Genomic DNA, 23,894 nt, shown 5'->3' on the forward strand with positions numbered 1-23,894 from the left:
TTCACTTCCAAACCAATCTGAACTCCTCTCCTCTACTCTGACTTCCTTTTCCCGCCTCCAGGACTGTGAATTCTCCTCGGCGGGTGGGGCCAACCGCCTGGCTCCACCCCCTGGTGTGGACATCAGCCCCTGGAGGGAGGCAACAAGGATTTTTGTTTGACTTCGGTGTGCCTAACCGGGGTGTGGGGTGTGTTGGTGTAGTTCTGTGACGACCTGGCTTGTCCAGGGCGCCACATTGGCAAAAATACAGAAGAGGTGCCCATGTGTTTAATACTTTTCCTCTAACTGTTCCACTCTTGCTTTTGGCTTACAAATAATGAGATAAAAAAACCTCACTAAATACTCAATATGTGCAAATGGCCTTATATTTCTAACCTCCCCCCAATTATTCCAAATTCACAACAACAAATATAGTAGAAATGCAGAAATGTTATCCCTTTGCTGTTGAAAAATCAATCACACTTTCTGATACTGATTTCTTTCTTTGAAAACAATTGTGCTGTCTTATTTCTGTTTCTAGAATAAAAGTAAAAATTGCAATTGAATATGCAGTAGTAAAGAAGAGTCCATCACTGTTGCTGTCACCGCTCCTATCTCTCGCCCTATCAAACAAATATTTTCACCAACTACTACTATCAACGCCTTCAGTTTTGCAGTTCTACAGCACATTACCACATTTTTTTTTGTCCGATTTTGTGGGATTTCATTGTCTCTCCTTATGCTGAGCTGTCAGCTCTGGTGCACTTTCACTATGCCCAAAGTCCTCCTGCATCACGTCAATTCTAACATGCTAGCATTAGTGATGTATAAGAAAAGTTTACCAAAGTAATAGAAGCCTACTGTAATTTCAGTAAGGGTAGGATTCCACTTGCGCATAGCTTCTGATACGAACGTATTGGAAACAATATGCTAATAACCCTCTGTTGCGAGCGTCAGCCAAGGGTCATGCAATTGTGATGCGATCCTATGATCTCATCACAGATGCAGAGAAGAGGGAGGGAGAACTTTCTCCCGATCTCCTCTGCTGCTTGTCTCTTTGTATAGCAGCAACAAAGAAACAAGGAGTGTAATATGCCAAAAGGATTGTTCTTAATGTTATAAATGTAATATCACCAAGTGGTAAAGATTAAGTATCCAACAAGATCACAAAAAAAATAATAACACTGGACAGGATAACAATGAATACATATATTCAATTGCAAGGCAAAAGTACATAAATGGTTAAAATAGGGATGGGCAAAAACTGGGGTAGTAAATGATCACAGTGGTGTTAGTGAGATGTCAACCTGGTTTACTGATATATTGCATTAATCCATAAAGTGCCTGTATTGCAACTATTTTCACAAAAGAAAAAAAACTACCGCCGCTGATCAGATAAAAAGTTCAAAGGGTATACCCCAAAAATGACCTTATCCCATAACCTAAAGACCCCTACGTGCGTTTTGCTTACTTTAAATATGATGTGCCATATAGTGCCGACAGCTTCCTCAGAGGGGAGTGTACTGTGTTGTGTGAAAACATCAGGCTTTATACCCAGTCTTCCTCATTAGTTACAACAGCTTTGTCTGCAGCGTCTGTGTGTGCCTCTAGTGAATCATCAGGCCGCGATTGCGGCTAATGGGTAGAAGTATTCGTTTCTATATATAGGGTAAATTACTTTTTTCTATTTGGCTTTCCTACCCTCTCCTTCCTGGCTGTGCCATCATCACTGTCCGTGGTGTGTGTCTGCAGGTCGCCGACTATTGGATCAGCTGTGCTGCCCAGGGTCCATTTAGGCATATTAGTATGCGCAGATTCCTTGATAGCGCATCTTGGAACCCGTGCATGCGTCAACCTCCTGGATCTCAGACGTCGCTGTTTTCTTTCCTCGGTGGTGTATGCATGCACTATAATCGTGGCCTGATGATTTGCTGGGAGCACACCCCCTGAGGAAGCTGTCGGCACCATATGGAACATCAAATTTAAAGTAAGTGAAAATACAGGGGTCTTTAGGTTATGGAAAGAGGTCATTTTTGGGGTATACTCTTTGAACTTCTTATCTGATCAGCGGTTGTGGGTTTTTCTTTTTTTTTTAAAAAATAGTTGCAATACGGGCACATGCTCTTTATCGATTAATGCAATATATGAGTAAACCAGGTTTATGTGGCACCCCTGAGACTTCAGTCACCATAGAGTATTGCACCCAATTTTTGGTGCAATGCTAAACATGGATCCTGAAGAGGTCAGCACCGGTTCCACCACATACACACTCAAATACACACCAGGTTGCTCCTGTACCCACTGGGGACTGGGCTACCATAGGGTAATAAAGGGGTTGCCTACAGAGTGGCATTTACAGGATGCCCTCACACAGGGCCCCCAGTCCCACTAGCTTAGGACCTGGGAGGGGGAGGTGTAGCCAGCATAGGGAGTCAAGAGCCAACATAACAGTTAGAGAGTTCTCAAGCAGGAAGGAAAGGAGCAGACATGTCTCACGGGTGCTCCAGAGGGAGAGAGGAGAGTTCACACGGTTGCCGTGGGGAGACTGCAACTGCTACCCTTGGAACCAGCGCCACACAGGGCAGCAGGACTTTGGGGAAGATCATGCTCTTCATTGGTCTTCCAGAATCTGCTTGGATGGGGAAAGTTTCAAGCTTCCCTGGCCACACAGTGCCCCAAAGCACAGTGCCAGAGATGATCTGGGGCCTAAGATAATGCCAGACCACATAGCGGAACCACGGCACCTGCATATAGGGACAAGAGTACTACTGTGAAAACCCAGTTCCCCAAGTAGCTTCAACCCAGGGGATCCACTGCACAGCTGCTACAAGGAGGGAACACCAGACTGATCTCTAAACGGGTTCTGGTTCTACAGAGCCCATCACAGCAAGTGACCGGCATTACCTGGGTGAGTGGCACAACACAAAAAGTGAGTAAACAACCCGGAATCGCAGCCACAGTCTCTATCTCTTAATTCCCGGAACCCATTCTGCGCCTCGGCGCACACCATTACTACTCCCCTCATCATCCTCCCAGGGGCTGCTCCACCTGTGGGGAGCGATAAAATCCATAGCTGCTACAACCATCCGCCCGGAGAACAGCAACAGCAGCGGCGGCTACGTCCCTGGCCACATACCATAAGTGGCATCATGACATTCACCTCACTACTATCCCCATCATCCTTCCCCAGCCATCTTCTGTACGCCTCGGGGCAACGGAGCCAAGCTAGGCCGCCCGTGACAGTGACAGTCGATAGCCCGGCAATGGGTAGGTCAACTGCCTTCCCCTTGGGGCACTAAATTTACATCCCACTAAAACCACTGTGATTATTGTTCTTATCACCCCAGTTTTTGCCCATCCCTATGTTAACCATTTATGTGCTTTTGCCTTACAATTGGATATATGTATTCATTGTTATCCTGTCCAGTGTTATGATTTCTTTTTGTGATCTTGTTAGATATTTAATCCTTACGACTTGGTGACCTTACATTTATAACTAATAAAAATCCTTTTTGCATGTTACACTCCTTGTTTCTTTGTTGTTGCTATTTGATATGGACTCTGTGTATATATCCGACTGGTGCATTTAACAATGCGCCAATACGAGTAAATGAGAATGGTGATAGTGGAATTTTGTTTATTAATTAACTGTCTCTTTGTATATCGCACTGCACTTGGATTACATGCAAGTGCAGTGCAATGTTTCACACGCTCCCATAGACTCCCCCTAGGGAGGTAGACTATTAATTCTGCTTTCCACAGATGAGAGAAGCAGGATCTTTGCTTTGTTATTTTCAATTTCAGTGTGCAGTGAGCGGGCAAATGGCAGGGCTTGGGAAATTACTGACAGCCAATGAGTGTGCAGTGGGCAGGCAGATGGCAGTGCTGGGACAATTACTGAGAGCCAATGAGTGTGCAGTGGGCAGGCAAAGGGTAGTGCTGGGGAAGATTACTGATAGCCTATGATTGTGTAGTTGGTGGGGAGAGAGCGAGGCTGGGGCAGATTACTGACAGCCAATGAGTTTGTAGTGCACACCGGACAGTGGTGCGGGAACAGATTGCTGACAGCCAATCAATCTGCAGTGGTTGGGCAGAGGGCAGTGCTGGGGCAGATTACCGACAGCCAATGGGTGTGCAGTGAGCAGCAGAAGGTGGGCCTGGGGTAGATTACTGACAACCATTGAGTGTGAAATCAATGAGCAGAGGGCAATGCTTGACAATGAAGCTGGGGGGTGCTAGCTGTGGCTGTGAGGATATACAGAAAATCCTAGGGAGCTGCTAAGTTTGGTAGAGTTACAGATAAACAAAGTGACTGCAGGCAATGAAGTAGAATTCAGGAGGAAAAAAAAGATAAAAGGAAAAAAATATAACTGTGTGCTACATGACAATACAGCACTGATTAGCTTAAAAAATGTTTTTGATTATTGGTGTTGGAAACCTTCTTTAACCCCTTCCTGCTGTGGCCATTTTCTGTTTTTCTGCTTCTATTTTTTCCTTCCCTTCTTCTAAGAAATAACTTTTCTATTTTTCTGTCAATGCAGACAATAAGGCTTGTTGGTTGCAAAACAAATTGTACTTTTGACTGACACCATTAATTCTGCCACATAGTGTACCTGAAATCAGGCACAAAATTCCAAGGATGGTGAAAATGCAAAAAAAGTTACATTCCCCACTTTCTTTTTTTTTTTTTAGCATGGTCACTATGTAATAAAACTAACCTGGCAGAATGATTTCCCAGGTCAGTACAAGTTTATAGATAGCAAACATGTATACATATTTTTTAGTTAAGGGGTGACAATAAATTCAGAAATGTGTAAAAATATGGTGCTTTTGGTGCCATTTTCTAAGACCAGTAACATTCTAGTTTATCAGGGTCTGGGTCTGAGTGAGGGCTAATTTTGTGTGACCGGAGCTCATGTTTTTAATTATACTATTTTGGGGTAGATAGAATGTTTTGATCACTTCTTATTGGATTTTATTGCAATGTTGCAGAGACCAAAAAAAGTCATTCTTAAATTTAGATTTTTTTTTTCATTACTCCCTTTACTGATTGTATTAATTTATTTTATACTTTGATAGATTGGGCATTTAGGAATGCATTGATGCAAAATATGTGATTTTGTATAAAAATATTTTAAATGAGGCTATTTTATTTGATTTGAACTTTTATGGGTTTTTTTCATATTTCTAAAAACCTTTTTCCACTTTTTATTGTTTTTACTAGTCCTCTTTGAGGACTTTAAGTTACACTCTTCTGATTACGTGTGCTGTACAGAGCAGGGCATTAGCACCGCTCTGCACAGCACAAATGCTATCTTCCTATGAATGCCGCACGCAGCTGGCGTTCACAGGAAGTTCATCATTACAGTGAAAAGGGATATGAACTGACTCTGGTTGTCATGACAACCCATCATCATAGTGCCGTCGACAGGAGTGGGGAATGACGTGCTCTCCAACGGCCCGCGTTAAATACTGATGTCAGAGATCGAAGGGAGGTATTTAACTAACTAACAGGTTTGGGAAGCCCTGTAATCCATCCACTCCTGTTAGGGGCACTTTGCACACTACGACATCACAGGTGCGATGTCGGAGGGGTCATGCCGAAAGTGACGCACTTCCGGCGTCGCACTCGACATCGTAGTGTGTAAATCCTAGATGATACAATTAACAAGCGCAAAATCATCGGAATCGTATCATCGGTGTAGTGTCTGGGAATTCCATAATTACGCGACTGCGACAGGTACAATGTTGTTCCTCGTTCCTGTGGCAGCACACATCGCTGTGTGTGAAGTCGCAGGAGCGAGGAACATCTCCTACCTGCGTCCTGCAGCTCACGCCGACAATGCGGAAGGACAGAGGTGGGCGGGATGTTTACGTCCCGCTCATCTCCGCCCCTCTGCTTCTATTGGCCACCTGCCGTGTGACGTCGCTATGATGCCGCACGACCCGCCCCCTTAATAAGGAGGCGAGTCGCCGGCCAGATCGACGTCGCAAGGCAGGTGAATCCATGTGAAGCTGCCGTAGCGATAATGTTCGCTACGGCTACTATCACAAGATATCGCTGCTGCGACGGGGGCGGGGACTATCGTGCTCAGCATCGTAAGCATCGGCTTGTGATGTCGTTGTGTGCAAAGTGCCCCTTAGAGGCACATGTCAGTTGATGGGATCAGCCAACATGTACAGGGAAAGGTGCGGGCTCAGTGTGTGAGCCTGCATCAATTTCAGAGAGCCGATATAGGATGCAATGTTACGTCATATGACAATAAGTGGTTAAGTTCTGGTAGAAAGGAATAGACATAAAATGACTGTATTAAACAATTCATTGCCCTCACCTGCAATTAACATATTTTATAATAACCAATACATTTCAGGAAGCTATACATTCATTGCAAAGCACACTGAGAACTAAGAATTTACAGGTATCATGAATCTAAATCCCAGAGAAGCTATAAATAGCAAAACTAGATCAAAAGGCACTTCTGAGATATAGTGACCTGCTTTGCAATGTCACCAAGACTGCTGACTAAGATGTAACAAATCCAATCTTCAACCTAAAAAAAATTGTGTGTAGACTTGAAAGCATGTTTTTATAAAGTAACAGAGAATGAACTATGTCTCCTCAGAAAAAAGCAATGAAAAATGTTCACATTTCATTGAGTAGGAGCAGAAAATTATCATAAAATATATCAGTTTTATTTGAAACACAAAACTTTCCACTTCAAACTGAATAAAAGTGAGGTATACTGGCCCGTAAGTAAATAAAATCTAATTTGTGGCTTCACTGATGTCTATTAAATAGAGTAATTGATATTACCACAGAGAATATATTAGCAATGGACAGAACCTCCTATTATTACCACAATCAATTGCTTGTAATTGTAAGCAAAAACCAAGACATATGTTTTCTATGTCCTGATTGTATCAGTTGTAGGCTTGCCTTAAAGACTATTTCTAAGTCATATCCATTCACAGTTAATAGTGTGATAATAAATAAAAATTAAAAATATTTATAAATATACTAAATTTAAGACTTCATACTTATTTTTTGCCACCCTACCAAACCTAAGTATATAATTTAAGGCTATGTTCCCAGGATTCGGATGTATGTGCTCACTGGGCCATTGACTATAATGTAGCAGTGTGGCCGACAATGATGGATGTCCAACAGAGCTTACTTTAAGAGAAGGAAGAGTTGGAGTTGCATTTTATGTCCACCATTTACTATATTATTGGTTTCAAACTTTGAGGAACTAAAGAGAATTTAGTATTACAGTGAACCTGCATGTGTTAACTATCAGTTGCCAGATGGTGAAACAGAATGCACTTTCCTCTTATACAATTCTTATAATAACCATGCTTTTAGTCAGTGGTGGCCAAACAGTAGATAACAATATACCAATAGACTTGGGTGAATAGATGTTAATATTACCATCCATACACACTGCAGTATCAAACCTGCCTCATGCATAAGCTTAATCCTTTTCTAGGAAAAAAGGTCATTACCAGCTACATCTTATGCCACATTCACATGTCAGTCATTCTGGTACATACTGTATATACTGTTTTTATAGATACCAGAATCACAGACATACGCAGACCCTTTAAAATCAATGGGTCTGCACACATATCAGTGAATTCTCACTGACCATGTTTCTGTGGGGTGCACACATGTATACATGTGTTCCGCACTGAGACAAGTCCGTTTTTCTCTGGCATCACTGTTGTCACACGGACCATGCAGTGGTGTGATCCATGTGACACGTACCAGAGAAATCACGTAACTGTGAAATAAAGTGATTTTTATACCCACCTGACTCCAGCGATGCTGTCTTTAGTCACTGCTGTCACTTGCTTCCAGGCCAGCTAATTATGCTCATGCACATTCACTGCACCACGACCCGGAAGTAACAGTAAAGGAGAGGCAACAGAGGCTGGAGACAGCAGCTCTGGAGACTTGAACACCGCAGACAGCAGCGGCATAGTTAGGTGAGTATAGAAGATCCCGGATTTCCGTGTGCTATCGTGGATTATTGATCACAGATAGCACACAGAGAAGACATGTGTTCCAAAATCATGGTACACTTAGAGCCATATGTGTTTTTAACATGTCAGTGAAAAAAGAGGCCTTAGGAGGGAACCTGTCACTTCCAGAATTGCAATTTTCCTATGGATATAGGGGAAATCTGCAGGCATATACTGTTTAAATCCTGTTTAGCTGACTTACTGGAGCTGTAGCTACAGAGAGAAAAAATAATATTTTCCCTGTAGCCACTGGCTTTCAGTCATTGGTGCAAACCAAAATACAGTGGACTGATTCCAGCACCTGTCACTCTATGTTAAGTGGAAACTGTAATGTCTCCCTGCACTGCTCTGATGACTAGAAGCAAGGTGCTGCAAGGACAATGTAACTTAATTTCTTCCCTGAAGCCAATACTCAGCAAGGCAAACAAACTGGATATAAATACTACTTAGGTAGAAATTACCCCTTATCTGTAGGTAAATAATGTTTCTGGACATGCACATAATAAATTCATTAGGCAATAGTAGCATTTTTAAAGAGAATACTGAACGTAGATTTTTGGAATTAATTTTAATAAGGAATTAAATGGCCACTTTTAATGTTCTGGATACAAAATGTCATAAAAAACTCATGTTAAAATATATAGCAATGCCCTTTTTGTTCCTTGTTTAGCTTTTCTATATCCCTTAATACATTCTAACAGAATACATTGCCTAGTTCAAACAGAAGGAATGTCTGTGTTATTCACACTTTGCATATCCCCTAATGTAACATTATGTATTTTGTCAAACATAGTAAAGCATCTTCATCAGTTAATGGAAAATAGTCTTCAATCCTTACCTATGATGCTTTATTGACTGACCCCCTCTTTCAGATGACGTGCTGTCTGAGAACGGCTGTGTTTCTGAAAAACTGGATTCCATTACATTCTCTCTTATTGGCTCTGGATTCCTCTCAGACTTTGAATACTGTAAATGAATCATTAAAACATTTAAACACTTTCTCAAAGTACAAATATCTTTTTGATCATGAAAGTCGAAAATAATAGCATACAAATAATAGGCAAGATAATTTTTTTATTGATACTATATTTAAATCTCCAAAATTATGAGACAAAATTTAAATCAAATTCCAAAATACAAAAATTACCCCAAACAGTAAAAATGGAAGAAGATAAAATAAATATTAACCAGTATTAGTTATAGGGGATGCAGTCCCAGTCTGTAGTCTTACCCCTACCTACCCTGAGGTTGGTACCTTCTTGGATGGAAAGTGGCACCCCACTCACCGCTGTCTGTCCCTAAATACTCCCTGTTAGGACCAATTGAGGGGAGGATTGAAACCAATTTTCACAATAAAAATCTCTATATCAATGTCACACAACTAGATAATAGTACTAAACAAGTGACATATCATAGAAGCAAGTTTTTAAGTCAGTATGTTCAAAAAGGTATTGATGTGAGACTTACATAACACTGTGATATTTGTTTTAACATATGTGACATCAGAGCCAATTGTGACATGTACAGCCAATACATCATAAACTAAAAGTCAGCCTAATTCAGTAAGTATCAAAACTCATCTGCTGGGGATAGGTTACACATAGAGCGCTAAATTAGTACCACCTTAGAAAAATATGCTTATTCTTCATATAATATATCATATTATATGAATATATAATAATAAATATCAGTTAACATAACAATTTTGTTTAGTCCTCAAATAACTTATACATACTATATATAACCTGCAAAGAAATCCTAGACTAGTAGTAAAGTTGAAAATATTAACATATGTATTAATGACAATATTGACAACAAAGTATTAAAAATCCTATGCATATATAAAAGATGACCCCATCATGGGGTAAAGGGAGCAGGACACAGAAAGAATGTGAGTATAAACAGGTCACACTTATCATATATATGTGAGTATAATGTGAGTATAAACAGGTCACACTGATATATAAATGGCTAATAAATAATACAAAATAATTCACTTGATACATATATGAAATACAATGGTTGTTTAATATAATTAACTATGTAATTCAAGACTATCAACTAAGTACATTAACACAACAGCCTAAAAATAATAGACATTATAAATAGTATGTCATTCTCAATGCCTTTCCCCTGGGTAGGTTCAACAGAAATACATACTATAAAGAGTATTTACATGAGCTAAGTGCTCATGTGTATCAGATGAGGTTATGTAGGGCTGCAGTACATATTCATATGATGTTCACAATATAAGATTATACTGGTAAGGTGCACAGAACTAAAGTGCTACAGTGCATGTACAAGTAATTATATACACCATGTAGTTCGCCATAGAATATGTTCCTGAGGCTAGGCGCCCCTCCCCTGACACTGGTGCATAGACAATATTTACGCTCCTGACCTGTGGACACGGTGCCTGTACATTGCTGGAATGCCCTTGTGCCATAGCATCATATTGTGTAAATCAAGACCAGAGGCACAATATCATGATCGATGCATGCGCACCCCTGCTAGCTTGCATGGCATTCCAGATTGACCTTATCTCCGTGTGCTGGATGCTTCTGATGCATGTACACTTCTGCTGGAATGTAATGTGTTCCAGCTCTACATCATTTCCATGTATTTGACTAGTTCTGACACCGACATTGTTTCCCTGACATGATGCATTATGAAAACAGCCTCAACATGTGCAGTCTGTCACTATGTGTACATTTTGGGACCATATGCTCTAATTGAAGTGCTTCACGATCTCTTATACCTAAGTTGAGTATCTTTTATAGAGCTTTCTGTAACACTGTACTGGGACATATTTATATTTTTCTATGCTTTCAGATTTATTCAAATACTCTCTCAGTGTATAGGAGACCTGCTTACAGCTTTATAGCTGACTGTCATTTATTGCAGCCCTCTTTATAGCATGTGGAGTGACCACATATTCTATGTGGAACTACATGGTGTATGTCATCATTTGCACATGGACTGTAGTGCCATTCTTCGTGCTTAGTAGGTAAGGATGAAACTATCACCTTGCAGAGACTACTGTCCTGTTTTATTTTATCTCCTTCCATTTTTTCCCTGGTTGTTTTTGTAATTTTGTAATTTGAATTAAATATTGGCTCCTAATGTTTTACATTTTAACATAGTAACAATAAAAGTAATGCTTTAATTGGTGTAATTTCTGAGAGTTTACGTTAAGACTTCATACACTGTGAATCACAATAATCATTGCATCCTAGGCAAGATAGTAATAAGCTTTTTTAAGAATGTTCCTATTCCACAGAGTACAATCAGGAAAACTAACTACATACAATAACAAACCATTCAAATGCCATCATTAAAACTAAGGGAGGTAAAAGCATGTCACTACATTCAAATTCTGTGAAATGTATTTCAGTGTAAAGATTTACCACTGATACATCAATATGGTAAAGCAAACAACAATAGTGTTCTCCTTAACAATGATGTGTAACAAAATGAATAAACAACATCAATCATTTCAGTGCCTAATCCTTACCCAATTACAGTTTTACGCACAAAAAGTTCTTGATAATGTTTCGTAGATGAGACATCCATGACAAAAATAGGGCAAAAAATCATGCAATACTACTCAGTATAATAAAAAAATGTTAATTGTTCCAGAAAAAAAGCTAGAAATAAGATACCATAGGTCAAGAGAAAGTGTGCCTTCAGAACTTAAGGAAAAATGAAAATGATGGAAGGGATGGAAGGATGAGTATAAATTTATAAAAATATAACTTTTAGTAATAAACATTAAATACAGAAAAATCCTGCACTTTATTAAAAAATGTCTTCTTTAATCCTTTCACAAATTTGGACAAACTGGTACGTCCAAGGTCATATCCCTGCCTTTGATGCAGGCTTGCAAGCCAAGCCAATATCTATCCCTGAATATGTGTGCTGATCAGATCAACCAACATGTGCCTCTAACATGAACGGGTGGATTGGAGATGTGGCCACACCTGTTAACTAGTTAAGTCAATGTCCGACAGCGGGATTTCACACATGCCAGCGGGGAGATCGCCATTCTCCGCTACCTTCAGCGCCACAGTGACATGATTGCTGAGGGTCGTTGGGTTGACATAACAGCCTGGGGTCAGCTGATGACCTCTGTCTGTGTCATAATAAACTTTCCGTGAATGCTGGCTGTGAGCTGTTATTCATAGAAAGTCAAGTCCTCATATATGCTGTACAGAGCAGCGCTGATGATTTTTTTTTTACTAACTTCTGAATTTTGTTTTACTAATAAAATAAAAAAAAAACAATACATTTTTAGTATCAAAAAAACTCAAACTGACCTGGAGACTCATACTTCCAGGAAAGTTTTACTAGACCGTGTGCAGAATTATTAGGTAAGTTGTATTTTAGAGGATTTGTTTTATTATTGATCAACAACTATGTTCTCAATCAACTCAAAAGACTCATAAATATCAAAGCTTAATATTTTTGGAAGTTGGAGTGGGTTTTTTTTAGATTTGGCTATCTTAGGAGGATAACTGTTTGTGCAGGTAACTATTACTGTGCAGAATTTTTAGGCAACTTAATAAAAAACAAATATATTCCCATCTCACTTATTTATTTTCCCCAGGTAAACCAATATAACTGCACAAAATTTAGAAATAAACATTTCTGACATGCAAAAACGAAACCCCCAAAAATTAGTGACCAATATAGCCACCTTTCTTTATGATGACACTCATCAGCCTACCATCCATAGATTCTGTCAGTTGCTTGCTTGATCTGTTTATGATAAACATTGCGTGCAGCAGCCACCACAGCCTAACAGACACTGTTCCGAGAGGTGTACTGTTTTCCCTCCCTTTAGATCTCACATTTTATGAGGGACCACAAATTCTCTATGGGGTTCAGATCAGGTGAACAAGGGGGCCATGTCATTATTTTTTCATCTTTTAGACCTTTACTGGCCAGCCACGCTGTGGGGAAGTTGGATGCATGTGATGGCATTGTCCTGCATGAAAATAATGTTTTTCTTGAATAATACCGACTTTTTCCTGTACCACTGCTTGAAAAAGTTTTCTTCCAGAAACTGGCAGTAGGTCTGGGAGTTGAGCTTCACTCCACCCTCAACCCGAAAAGGTCCCACAAAGTTCATCTTTGATGATACCAGCCCATACCAGTACCCAAACTCCACCTTGCTGGCATCTGAGTTGGAGTGGAGTTATCTGCCCTTTACTGATCCAGCCTCTGGCCCATCCATCTGGCCCATCAAGAGTCACTCTCATTTCATCAGTCCATAAAACCTTTGAAAAATCAGTCTTAAGATATTTCTTGGCCCAGTCTTGATGTTTTATCTTATGTTTCTTGTTCAAAGGTGGTTGTTTTTAAGCTTTCCTTACCCTGGCCATGTCCCTAAGTATGGCACACCTTGTGCTTTTTGATACTCCAGTGAAGGTGCAGCCTTGAAATATGGCCAAACTGGTGGCAAATGGCATCTTGGCAGCTTCACGCTTGATTTTCCTCAATTCTTGGGCAGTTATTTTGCCCCCTTTTTGCCCAACACGCTTCTTGCAACCCTGTTGGCTATTTGCCATAAAACGCTTGATTGTTCGGTGATCACGCTTTAAAAGTTTTGCAATTTCAAGACTGCTGCATCCCTCTGCAAGACATCTCACAATTTTGGACTTTTCAGAGCCCGTCAAATCTCTGTTCTGACCCATTGTGCCAAAGGAAAGGAATTTGCGTAATAATTGAGCACACCTTATATAGTTGTGTTGATGTCATTACACCACACCCCTCCTCATTACAGAGATGCATATCACCTGATTTACTTAATTGGTAGTTGGCTCTCAGCCTATACAGCTTGGAGTAGAACAACATGTATAAAAAGTATCATGTGATCAAAATATTCATTTGCCTAATAATTCTGCACACAGTGTATATAGTGAAAATGATAAATAAAAAAACCTTAAACATATTTTTTTCAATTTCACAGCAGTTGAATTTTTTTTACTGCTTTGTAGTACAGCGTATGGTAAAATTAATGGTTGTATTCAAAAGTACAACTTTTCCTGCAAAAAACAAGCCCTAACATGACTATGTTGACAGAAAAATGAAAAAAGAAAGTTATGGTTGTGGAAGATATGGAGGAAAACACAAAAAAGGGGAAAAAAAAGTGGGGGAAAAGTTAATATTTAGAGAGACCCACTAACTTACATATCGAGTTTGTGAGATACTGAGATATTTGTAGAGGCACACACAGCTGATTGTACAAAGAAATATATGGCTATGCAATTCTAAATAGCATAGAGTCAACAATGCAACAATTTCTCTGCCTTTTAAGACCATATTACCCTGCTTTCAGAAGAGGCTACAGTATATAGCTACAGTTATGGCTGAAAGTGTTGCCTGCTTGAACATTCCCAGGAAAGGAAATAGTTTTTCCCAGAAAATTATTGCAATTACACTTTTTGCTTTGCACATGTTTACTTCCTTTGTGTGTATTGAAACAGCATTAAAAAAAAAAAAAAAAAGAAAGAAAAAAAATCATGATGGACGTAATTTCACACAAAATTCTAAAAGCTGAAAAAATTGTTGACACTCTCTACTTAATATTTGGTTTCACACCCTTTGGAATAAATAACTGTACTCAATCTCTTTCTATAACCATCAGCAAGTTCAATGCAATTTAGACCCTGACTCATTGAGGGTTACTTCAGAACTCTCCAGTGCTTTGAGTCCATCCATTTCTGGGTGTTTCTTCAAGTATTTTTGGGTTGATTGTCCTGCTGGAAGTCTCATGAGCTAGGATGCAAAACCAGCTTTCTGACACTAGGCACTGCATTGAGACCCAAAATCAGTTTTTAATTTTCAGATTTCAGAATTCCTTGCACACTCTGAAGGCACCCAGTGCCAGAGGCAGCATAACAACCCCAAAAGATCTTTGAACCTCCACCATATTTGACTGTAGGTACTGTGTTCTTTTCTTTGTAGGCATTATTCCATTTTCAGTAAACAGTAGAATGATGTGCTTTACTAAAAAGCTCTATTTTGGTCTCGTCTGTCCACAATATGTATTCTCAGAAGGAATTTTCCTTACTCATGTTGATTTTGGCAAACTGTAATATAGCTATTTTATGTCTCTGTGTCAGCATTGGTGTCGTCTTTAGTCTCCTGCCATAGCATTTTATTTTATTCAAATATGGATGGATAGCTTGGGCTGACACTTATGCTCCTTGAGCCTGCAGGACAGCTTGAATTTTTTGGGAACTTGACTAAAGCCTGCTTTACACACTTCAATAGATCTTTCAATCCGTCGTCGGGGTCAAGTTGTAAGTGACGCACATCCGGCATCGTTCGTGATGTATTTGCGTGTGAAACCTACATGCGATCGATATTGAACGAAAATACGGTGATCGCATACACGTCGTTTATTCCTCATACATTGGACGTTTGGTACTACGAAACTAGTCAATTGTAACGTGTGACATCCATCATACGATTTTGATGTCTGAGGCTATGTGCGCAGGTGTGCGCTCTGCACCGCAGCTTAAAAAAGGTCTGCTTCAGAGCGCAGCTGAAAAGCTGCGTTCTGAAGCGCCTCACAATGTCTGTCATTCACTAATCTCTGTCAGTCCGTCACTATCTCTGTCCCTCACTCTCTGTCCATGTCAGTCTATCCCCCTCTCTCATATACTCACCGATCCCCGATCCCCGGCGCTGCACGGCATTCACACTGATCCGGCGGCTTTTACTGTTTTGAAAAAGCCGGCCGCCCATTAAACAATCTCGTATTCCCTGCTATCCCCGCCCACAGGCGCCTATGATTGGTTACAGTGAGACACGCCCCCCACGCTGAGTGACAGGTGTCACACTGCACCCAATCACAGCAGCCGGTGGGCGTGTCTATACTGTGTAGTGAAATAAATAATTAAATAATTAAAAAAAACGGCGTGCGGTTCCCCCCAATTTTAAAACCAGCCAGATAAAGCCATACGGCTGAAGGCTGGTATTCTCGGGATGGGGAGCTCCACGTTATGGGGAGCCCCCCACCCTAACAATATCAGCCAACAGCCGCCCAGAATTGCCGCATACATTATATGCGACAATTCTGGGACAGTACCCGGCTCTTCCCGATTTACCCTGGTGCGTTGGCAAATCGGGGTAATAAGGAGTTAATGGCAGCCCATAGCTGCCAATAAGTCCTAGATTAATCATGTCAGGCGTCTATGAGACACCTTCCATGATTAATCTGTAAATAACAGTAAATAAACACACGCCCGAAAAAATCCTTTATTGGAAATAAAAAACACACACATATACCCTGGTTCACCACTTTACTGAGCCCCAAAAAGCCCTCCATGTCCGGCGTACTCCAGGATGCTCCAGCGTCGCATCTAGCGCTGCTGCATGGAGGTGACCGGAGCTGCAGCAGACACAGCCGCTCCGGTCACCTCCACACAGCAAATGAAGACAGCCGCGCGATCAGCTGATCTGTCACTGAGGTTACCCGCTGTCACTGGATCCAGCGGTGGCCGCGGGTAACCTCAGTGACAGATCAGCTGATCGCGCTACTCACCGCCGCTCCGGTCAGCTCCAGTCAGCAACTGAGGTGAGTAGCGCGATCAGCTGATCTGTCACTGAGGTTACCCGCGGCCATCGCTGGATCCAGTGACAGCGGGTAACCTCAGTGACAGATCAGCTGATCGCGCGGCTGTCTTCATTAGCTGCGTGGAGGTGACCGGAGCGGCTGTGTCTGCTGCAGCTCCGGTCACCTCCATGCAGCAGCGCTAGATGCGACGCTGGATCATCCTGGATTCCGCCGGACATGGAGGGCTTTTTGGGGCTGATTAAAGTGGTGTACCAGGGAATGTGTGTGTGTTTTTTATTTCCAATAAAGGATTTTTTCGGGCGTGTGTTTATTTACTGTAATTTACAGATTAATCATGGAAGGTATCTCGGGGAGACGCCTGACATGATTAATCTAGGACTTATTGGCAGCTATGGGCTGCCAATAACTCCTTATTACCCCGATTTGCCAACGCACCAGGGTAAATCGGGAAGAGCCGGGTACTGTCCCAGAATTGTCGCATATAATGTATGCGGCAATTCTGGGCGGCTGTTGGCTGATATTGTTAGGGTGGGGGGCTCCCCATAACGTGGAGCTCCCCATCCTGAGAATACCAGCCTTCAGCCGTATGGCTTTATCTGGCTGGTTTTAAAATTGGGGAGGACCGCACGCCGTTTTTTTTAATTATTTAATTATTTATTTCACTACACAGTATAGACACGCCCACCGGCTGCTGTGATTGGGTGCAGTGTGACACCTGTCACTCAGCGTGGGGGGCGTGTCTCACTGTAACCAATCATAGGCGCCGGTGGGCGGGGTAAGCAGGGAATACGAGATTGTTTAATGGGCGGCCGGCTTTTTCAAAACAGTAAAAGCCGCCGGAGCAGTGTGAACGCCGTGCAGCGCCGGGGATCGGTGAGTATATGAGAGAGGGCTGCTCAATTCAGTTACTCAGGAGTTTAGTGGTCACCGGTGAATCCTTCACTGGTGACCGCTAATCAGGGCGCAACACAGACAGAGCCGCAGCATGACAATGAAGTCGGGTGAGGTTCACCCGAGTTCATTCTGACAGTGCGACTCTGTCTGTGTCTGCTGTGAACTACCATTCACCGCTGCTACATGGCTGTCTGTGTCTGCTGTCAGCGGCCATGTAGCACAGCCGAATGGCAGATGACATAGTAAAAACGCATCCCTACACATTACACACGCTTGTCAAGTCAATAAATAAAAAAAAAGGGTGCCCAATGCATACGTCACAGAACACATGATCTAAAGGATCGCACACAAAATTGATCAATTTAACATAGACTACTAACGCACGTGTGACAGCAAATGAACGACCTACGTGCAATCTCATTAGATCGCATATGCAACCTGGGCGTGTCACATCGCATACGAGATCGCATACCTAATTGTAAGGTGTAAAGCTGGCTTTAGGCTGCTTATCCACCATCCAGATTATTCTGCTTTGCAACCTTTTATCAATTATTTTTTGCTGTTCACGTCCAAGGAGATTAGCTACTGTGCAATGGGTTGTAAACATCTTAATTATGTTGAGTACCATTGACAAAACAACATCGAGATTTCTTTAGATGAATTTGTAATCTTAAGATTGTTGATATTTTTCAACAATTTGGATTCTCAATTACTCAACAGTTCTCTTCTCTTTCTGTTCTCCCATGGTACACACAGACACACAATGTAAAGATTGAGTCACCTTTTTTATCTGGTTTTAGATGTGATTTTCATATTGCTCACACCTGCTCATACTTGCCACAGGTGAGTTTGAGCAAGCATCACATACTTGAAGCAAAAGTTGTTTACACACAATTTTGAAAAGGTACCAACAATTTTGTCCAGCCCACTTTTGGGGTTATGTATGAAGTTATGTCCAATTTGCCTTTTTTCTGATTTTTTTGTGCTATTCTAATACACATAAGCATGTGAAAAACAAAACATGTGCAACTGAAAAAAAAATTGATGTGAAAAATACCTCATTTTCGGAAACAATTTGAAAGGTTGCAACACTTTCGGTCATGACTGTAAAGGCCGCGTTACATGCTGCGAGATCGCTAGCGTGCATACCCGCCCCCATCGTTTGTGCGTCACAGGCAAATCTGCCCCTCCGCTTCTATTGGCCAGCTGCCGCGTGACGCCGAACGTCCCTCCCACTCCAGGAAGTGGATGTTCGCCGCCCACATCAAGGTCGTATGGAAGAGTAAGTACGTGTGACGCAATTAATCATTTGTGCGACACGGTCAACAAATTGAACGTGTCGCACATACGATGGGGGCGTGTCACATCGCATACGATATCGTATGCTTAATTGTAAGGTGTAAAGCAGACTTTAAAGCCTGCTTTACACCTTACAATTAGGTGTGCGATCTCGTATGCGATGTGACACGCCCAGGTCGCATATGCGATTGAATGAGATTGCACGTAGGTCGTTCATTTGCTGTCACACGTGCGTTAGTAGTCTATGTCAAATTGATCAATTTTGTGTGCGATCCTTTAGATCATGTGTTCCGTGACGTATGCATCGGGCACCCTTTTTTTTTTATTTATTGACTTGCCAAGCGTGTGTAATGTGTAGGGATGCATTTTTACTATGTCATCTGCCATTCAGCTCTGCTACATGGCCGCTGACAGCAGACACAGACAGCCATGTAGCAGAGCTGAATGGCAGATGACAGACACAGACAGAGCCGCACTGTCAGAATGAACTCGGGTGAACCTCACCCGACTTCATTGTCATGCTGCGGCTCTGTCTGTGTCGCGTCCTGATTAGCGGTCACCCGTGAAAAACTCACCAGTGACCGCTAATCTCCTGAGTAAGTGAATTGAGCAGCCCTCTCTCATACTCACCGATCCCCGATCCCCGGCTCTGCACGACATTCACACTGCTCCGGCGGCTTTTACTGTTTTGAAAAAGCCGGCCGCCCATTAAACAATCTCGTATTCCCTGCTTTCCCCGCCCACCGGCGCCTATGATTGGTTACAGTGAGACACGCCCCCACGCTGAGTGACAGGTATCACACTGCACCCAATCACAGCAGCCGGTGGGCGTGTCTATACTGTGCAGTGAAATAAATAATTAAATAATTTAAAAAAAACGGCGTGCGGTCCCCCCCAATTTTAATACCAGCCAGATAAAGCCATACGGCTGAAGGCTGGTATTCTCAGGATGGGGAGCTCCACGTTATGGGGAGCCCCCCAGCCTAACAATCAGCAAGCAGCCGCCCAGAATTGCCGCATACATTAGATGCAACAGTTCTGGGACTGTACCCAGCTCTTCCCGATTTGCCCTGGTGCGTTGGCAAATCGGGGTAATAAGGAGTTATTGGCAGCCCATAGCTGCCAATAAATCCTAGATTAATCATGTCAGGCGTCTATGAGACACACGCTCCATGATTAATCTGTAAATTACAGTAAATAAACACACACACACCCAAAAAAAATCCTTTATTAGAAATAAAAACACAAACATATACCCTGGTTCACCACTTTAATCAGCCCCAAAAAGCCCTCCTTGTCCGGCGTAATCCAGGATGATGCAGCGTCGCTTCCAGCGCTGCTGCATGGAGGTGACCGGAGCTGCAGCAGACACAGCCGCTCCGGTCACCTCCACACAGCAAATGAAGACAGCCGCGCGATCAGCTGCTGTCACTGAGGTTACCCGCGGCCACCGCTGCATCCACCGCTGGATCCAGTGACAGCGGGTAACCTCAGTGACAGCAGTTGATCGCGCGGCTGTCTTCTTTTGCTGTGTGGAGGTGACCGGAGCGGCTGTGTCTGCTGCAGCTCCGGTCACCTCCATGCAGCAGCGCTGGAAGCGACGCTGCATCATCCTGGATTACGCCGGACAAGGAGGGCTTTTTGGGGCTGATTAAAGTGGTGAACCAGGGTATATGTTTGTGTTTTTATTTCTAATAAAGGATTTTTTCGGGTGTGTGTGTGTGTTTATTTACTGTAATTTACAGATTAATCATGGAGGGTGTCTCATAGACGCCTGACATGATTAATCTAGGATTTATTGGCAGCTATGGGCTGCCAATAACTCCTTATTACCCCGATTTGCCAACGCACCAGGGTACAGTCCCAGAACTGTCGCATCTAATGTATGCGGCAATTCTGAGCGGCTGCTGGCTGATATTGTTAGGCTGGGGGGCTCCCCATAACGTGGAGCTCCCCATCCTGACAATACCAGCCTTCAGCCGTATGGCTTTATCTGGCTGGTATTAAAATTGGGGAGACCGCACGCCGTTTTTTTTAATTATTTAATTATTTATTTCACTGCACAGTATAGACACACCCACCGGCTGCTGTGATTGGGTGCAGTGTGACACCTGTCACTCAGCGTGGGGGCGTGTCTCACTGTAACCAATCATAGGCGCCGGTGGGCGGGGAAAGCAGGGAATACGAGATTGTTTAATGGGCGGCCGGCTTTTTCAAAACAGTAAAAGCCGCCGGAGCAGTGTGATTGCCGTGCAGAGCCGGGCCGGAGATCGGAGATTGGTGAGTATGAGAGAGGGGGTAAGAGGGATAGACTGACATGGACAGAGAGAGAGGGACAGAGATAGTGACGGACTGACAGAGATTAGTGAATGACAGGCATCGTGAGGCGCTTCAGAACGCAGCTTTTCAGCTGCGCTCTGAAGCAGACCTTTTTTAAGCTGCGGTGCAGAGCGCACACCTGCGCACATAGCCTCAGACATCCAAATCGTATGAGGGATGTCACACGTTTCAATTGACTAAGTTCATACAACAAAACGTCCAATGTATGAGGAATAAACGACGTGTATGCGATCACCGTATTTTCGTTCAATCTTGATTGCACGTAGGTTTCACAGGCAAATACGTCACGAACGATGCCGGATGTGCGTCACTTACAACTTGACCCCAACGATGGATTGAAAGATCTATTGAAGCGTGTAAACCAGGCTTTAGAGCAACGGTTGACCAATTTTGCTGAACATAATTTATATATGTAATGGACTTTACTCTTAGTCTTTTTTTATAGTTCGATATTCTATCCATAGCAAAGTTATTTAATGAAGGTGATATAGAGAGGTACATTTTCTATGCTGTTTGTAATTTATGGTTTATTGTCGCTGCATAATGACAGTCTTATTTTTGTCTTCAGCCCATTTTTTTGTCAACTGGATTACTTAATTGGTCTGTTCTTTTTTATTAGAACACAGATGAACAGAGACCCTAATTTAATGTTTACTGATGGACCCTTACCCTTGCAGGCTGACAAAAATTAAGGTAAACCTTTTTAAGGTCTTATAACTAAAATTTAGAATTTAATACCCTTACGGTCCGCCATTTTTTCCTTCCATCCTTTCTCTTTTACTTATGAATATTTTAAACTTGTGGCATACACGTGACTGCAATAAACATTTTCACACTTAATATGACGTTGTTTGACAATATGTTTTTCAAAATTTAGTATGTGTGTTTGTGATTTTTGTATCTCTTTATGAACAGGAAGTTCATAACACTGAGAACTATGTGATAAAATTAATAAAGTTGCACTATCATTGTACTTTAGATGTCACACCTAACACATTTACCAGAATCAGTATCATATTGGTGAAACTCTAGAGAAAACGTTTTTGCAACATAACACTTGTACACTTATATTGTTGGCTTACTTTACACTTAATTCTTAATGAAACACTAATGTTGACTTCTTTGGGAGCAGGCTGTGCAAGCTTTTACCCCTTAATAACCTGCACTGTTTACTTTCATCACAATCTGCATGCAAGGTGTATGCAGTAGGGTTAGGAGCTGAGCTTTTTTTCGCATCTTGTAGATTCTGCCTGTGTTAGGCTGCTTTTACATCAGCGTTTTTTTGATGGACATCAGAAAAACGCAAACCGCATATGACTGGATCCTGTTGATTTAGTGTTAAACGCATACAAATGCAAGTGTTATTTTACAGGATCCTTTCACTTGAAGTTTATGGGTGGGCATTGGAGTCATGTGATCGGGAGACAGTGGAACTCGACCTGACAGCCTGCAAATGCACACGCCGCTGTGGAAGGGAGAGGGGAGAGAGGGGAGAGAGAGAGAGAGAGAGAGGAGAGAGGGGGGATAGAGAGAAAGGGGAGAGGGGAGAAAGAGAGGAGAGAAGGGAGAGAGAGAGAAAGAGAGAGACTCTCTGTGGTCATGCCAGGCTTGTTTCTGGGCATGCTTAGTAGAGGAAACAGTATCATTTCTATCAGCATACCACCATTCACATGCGGTTGCATGTGGTACAGTCAGGATCCAGTGACATGGAGTATTTGGACGCAGGTCAAAAACGCTACAAGTAGCGTTTTTGAAACAAGGTAAAAACCGTAAAACAGCGGATCCATTATATGAAGCATGCAAGCACATGCAAACGCTCTTACCGTGATTCCATTCAAAATGCATTGAAATGACAACGCATTTGTCAAGGATCTGTTCAGATGCATTTTGCGTTTTTTTTACGTCCGTCAAAAAAATGCTGATGTGAAAGTAGCCTTATATAGCAAGCATCTGCCTGTGACAGCAGCTACCAGCATTAGCTCTGATTGCTGTTGTTTAATTAATTAAAAGTGATTGCCACATCAGCATTTACATACTTTGCTTCCCAGTGCATGTGTGCACAAACTTCTTTTAGCCCCCCCGAAATGCTATTAGACAGGGGCGATATGTTAACATGGAAGGCAGGGGCCTTCCAAAGGCTCATTTGGCTGCCATTTAGTGTCAACAAGAAAACACCAAGCCACATGTTGCTTTTGCTCCCATGAATAGTCTGTCTTGCCTTAACATGCATTAAACATTATCAATATACACAATATTTTACTTTAACCCCTTAACGACCCATGACGTACTGAATACGTCATGGATCGTGTGCCGGTAAGCCCCGCCCCCTGCCGCCGGTCGGCGGCGGCGAGACGCGCACATATCAGCTGTTATCAACAGCTGATATGTGTGCCTGCTAGCCGCGGGTGGAATCGCTTCCACCCGCGGCCATTAACTCCTTACATTTCGCTGCCAAAGTCTTGGCAGCGATATGTATATGGGCGCCGCCATGACAGTGACTTACCCCGCCCCCGCCGGAAGTCACGTGACATGATCACGTGACTTTCGGCGGTTGCCATGGTAGCACAGGGTCATGTGATGACGCCTGTGGCTAACATGAGTCACTTCCTCTCAATGCCGGAATACAGCCGGCATTGAAAGTGAAGCAGCAAATCTGCAGTTCTCAGCTCTGTAGCTGAGATCTGCAGATAGTGCAGAGCGATCGGATTGCTGATCGCAATAGCCCCCTAGGGGGACTAGTAAAAAAAAAAAAAAAGGAAAAAAAAAGTTTTAA

General features: G+C 42.3%; 1 protein-coding gene across 2 annotated transcripts in view; it reads right to left on the minus strand.

Annotated features, from left to right (window-relative positions):
* The window catches only part of NRG3 (neuregulin 3), a 1,464,760-nt gene that overhangs the window by 150,508 nt on the left and 1,290,358 nt on the right, over positions 1–23,894 (minus strand). For both annotated transcript variants that reach the window (XM_075349019.1, XM_075349018.1), the window contains exon 7: positions 8,840–8,967. In XM_075349019.1, coding sequence (XP_075205134.1) covers positions 8,840–8,967 — 128 coding nt within the window. The remainder of the gene's footprint in view (positions 1–8,839; positions 8,968–23,894) is intronic.

Source organism: Anomaloglossus baeobatrachus, chromosome 5, assembly GCF_048569485.1.
Source record: "Anomaloglossus baeobatrachus isolate aAnoBae1 chromosome 5, aAnoBae1.hap1, whole genome shotgun sequence".
Classification (NCBI taxonomy): Eukaryota; Metazoa; Chordata; class Amphibia; order Anura; family Aromobatidae; genus Anomaloglossus; species Anomaloglossus baeobatrachus.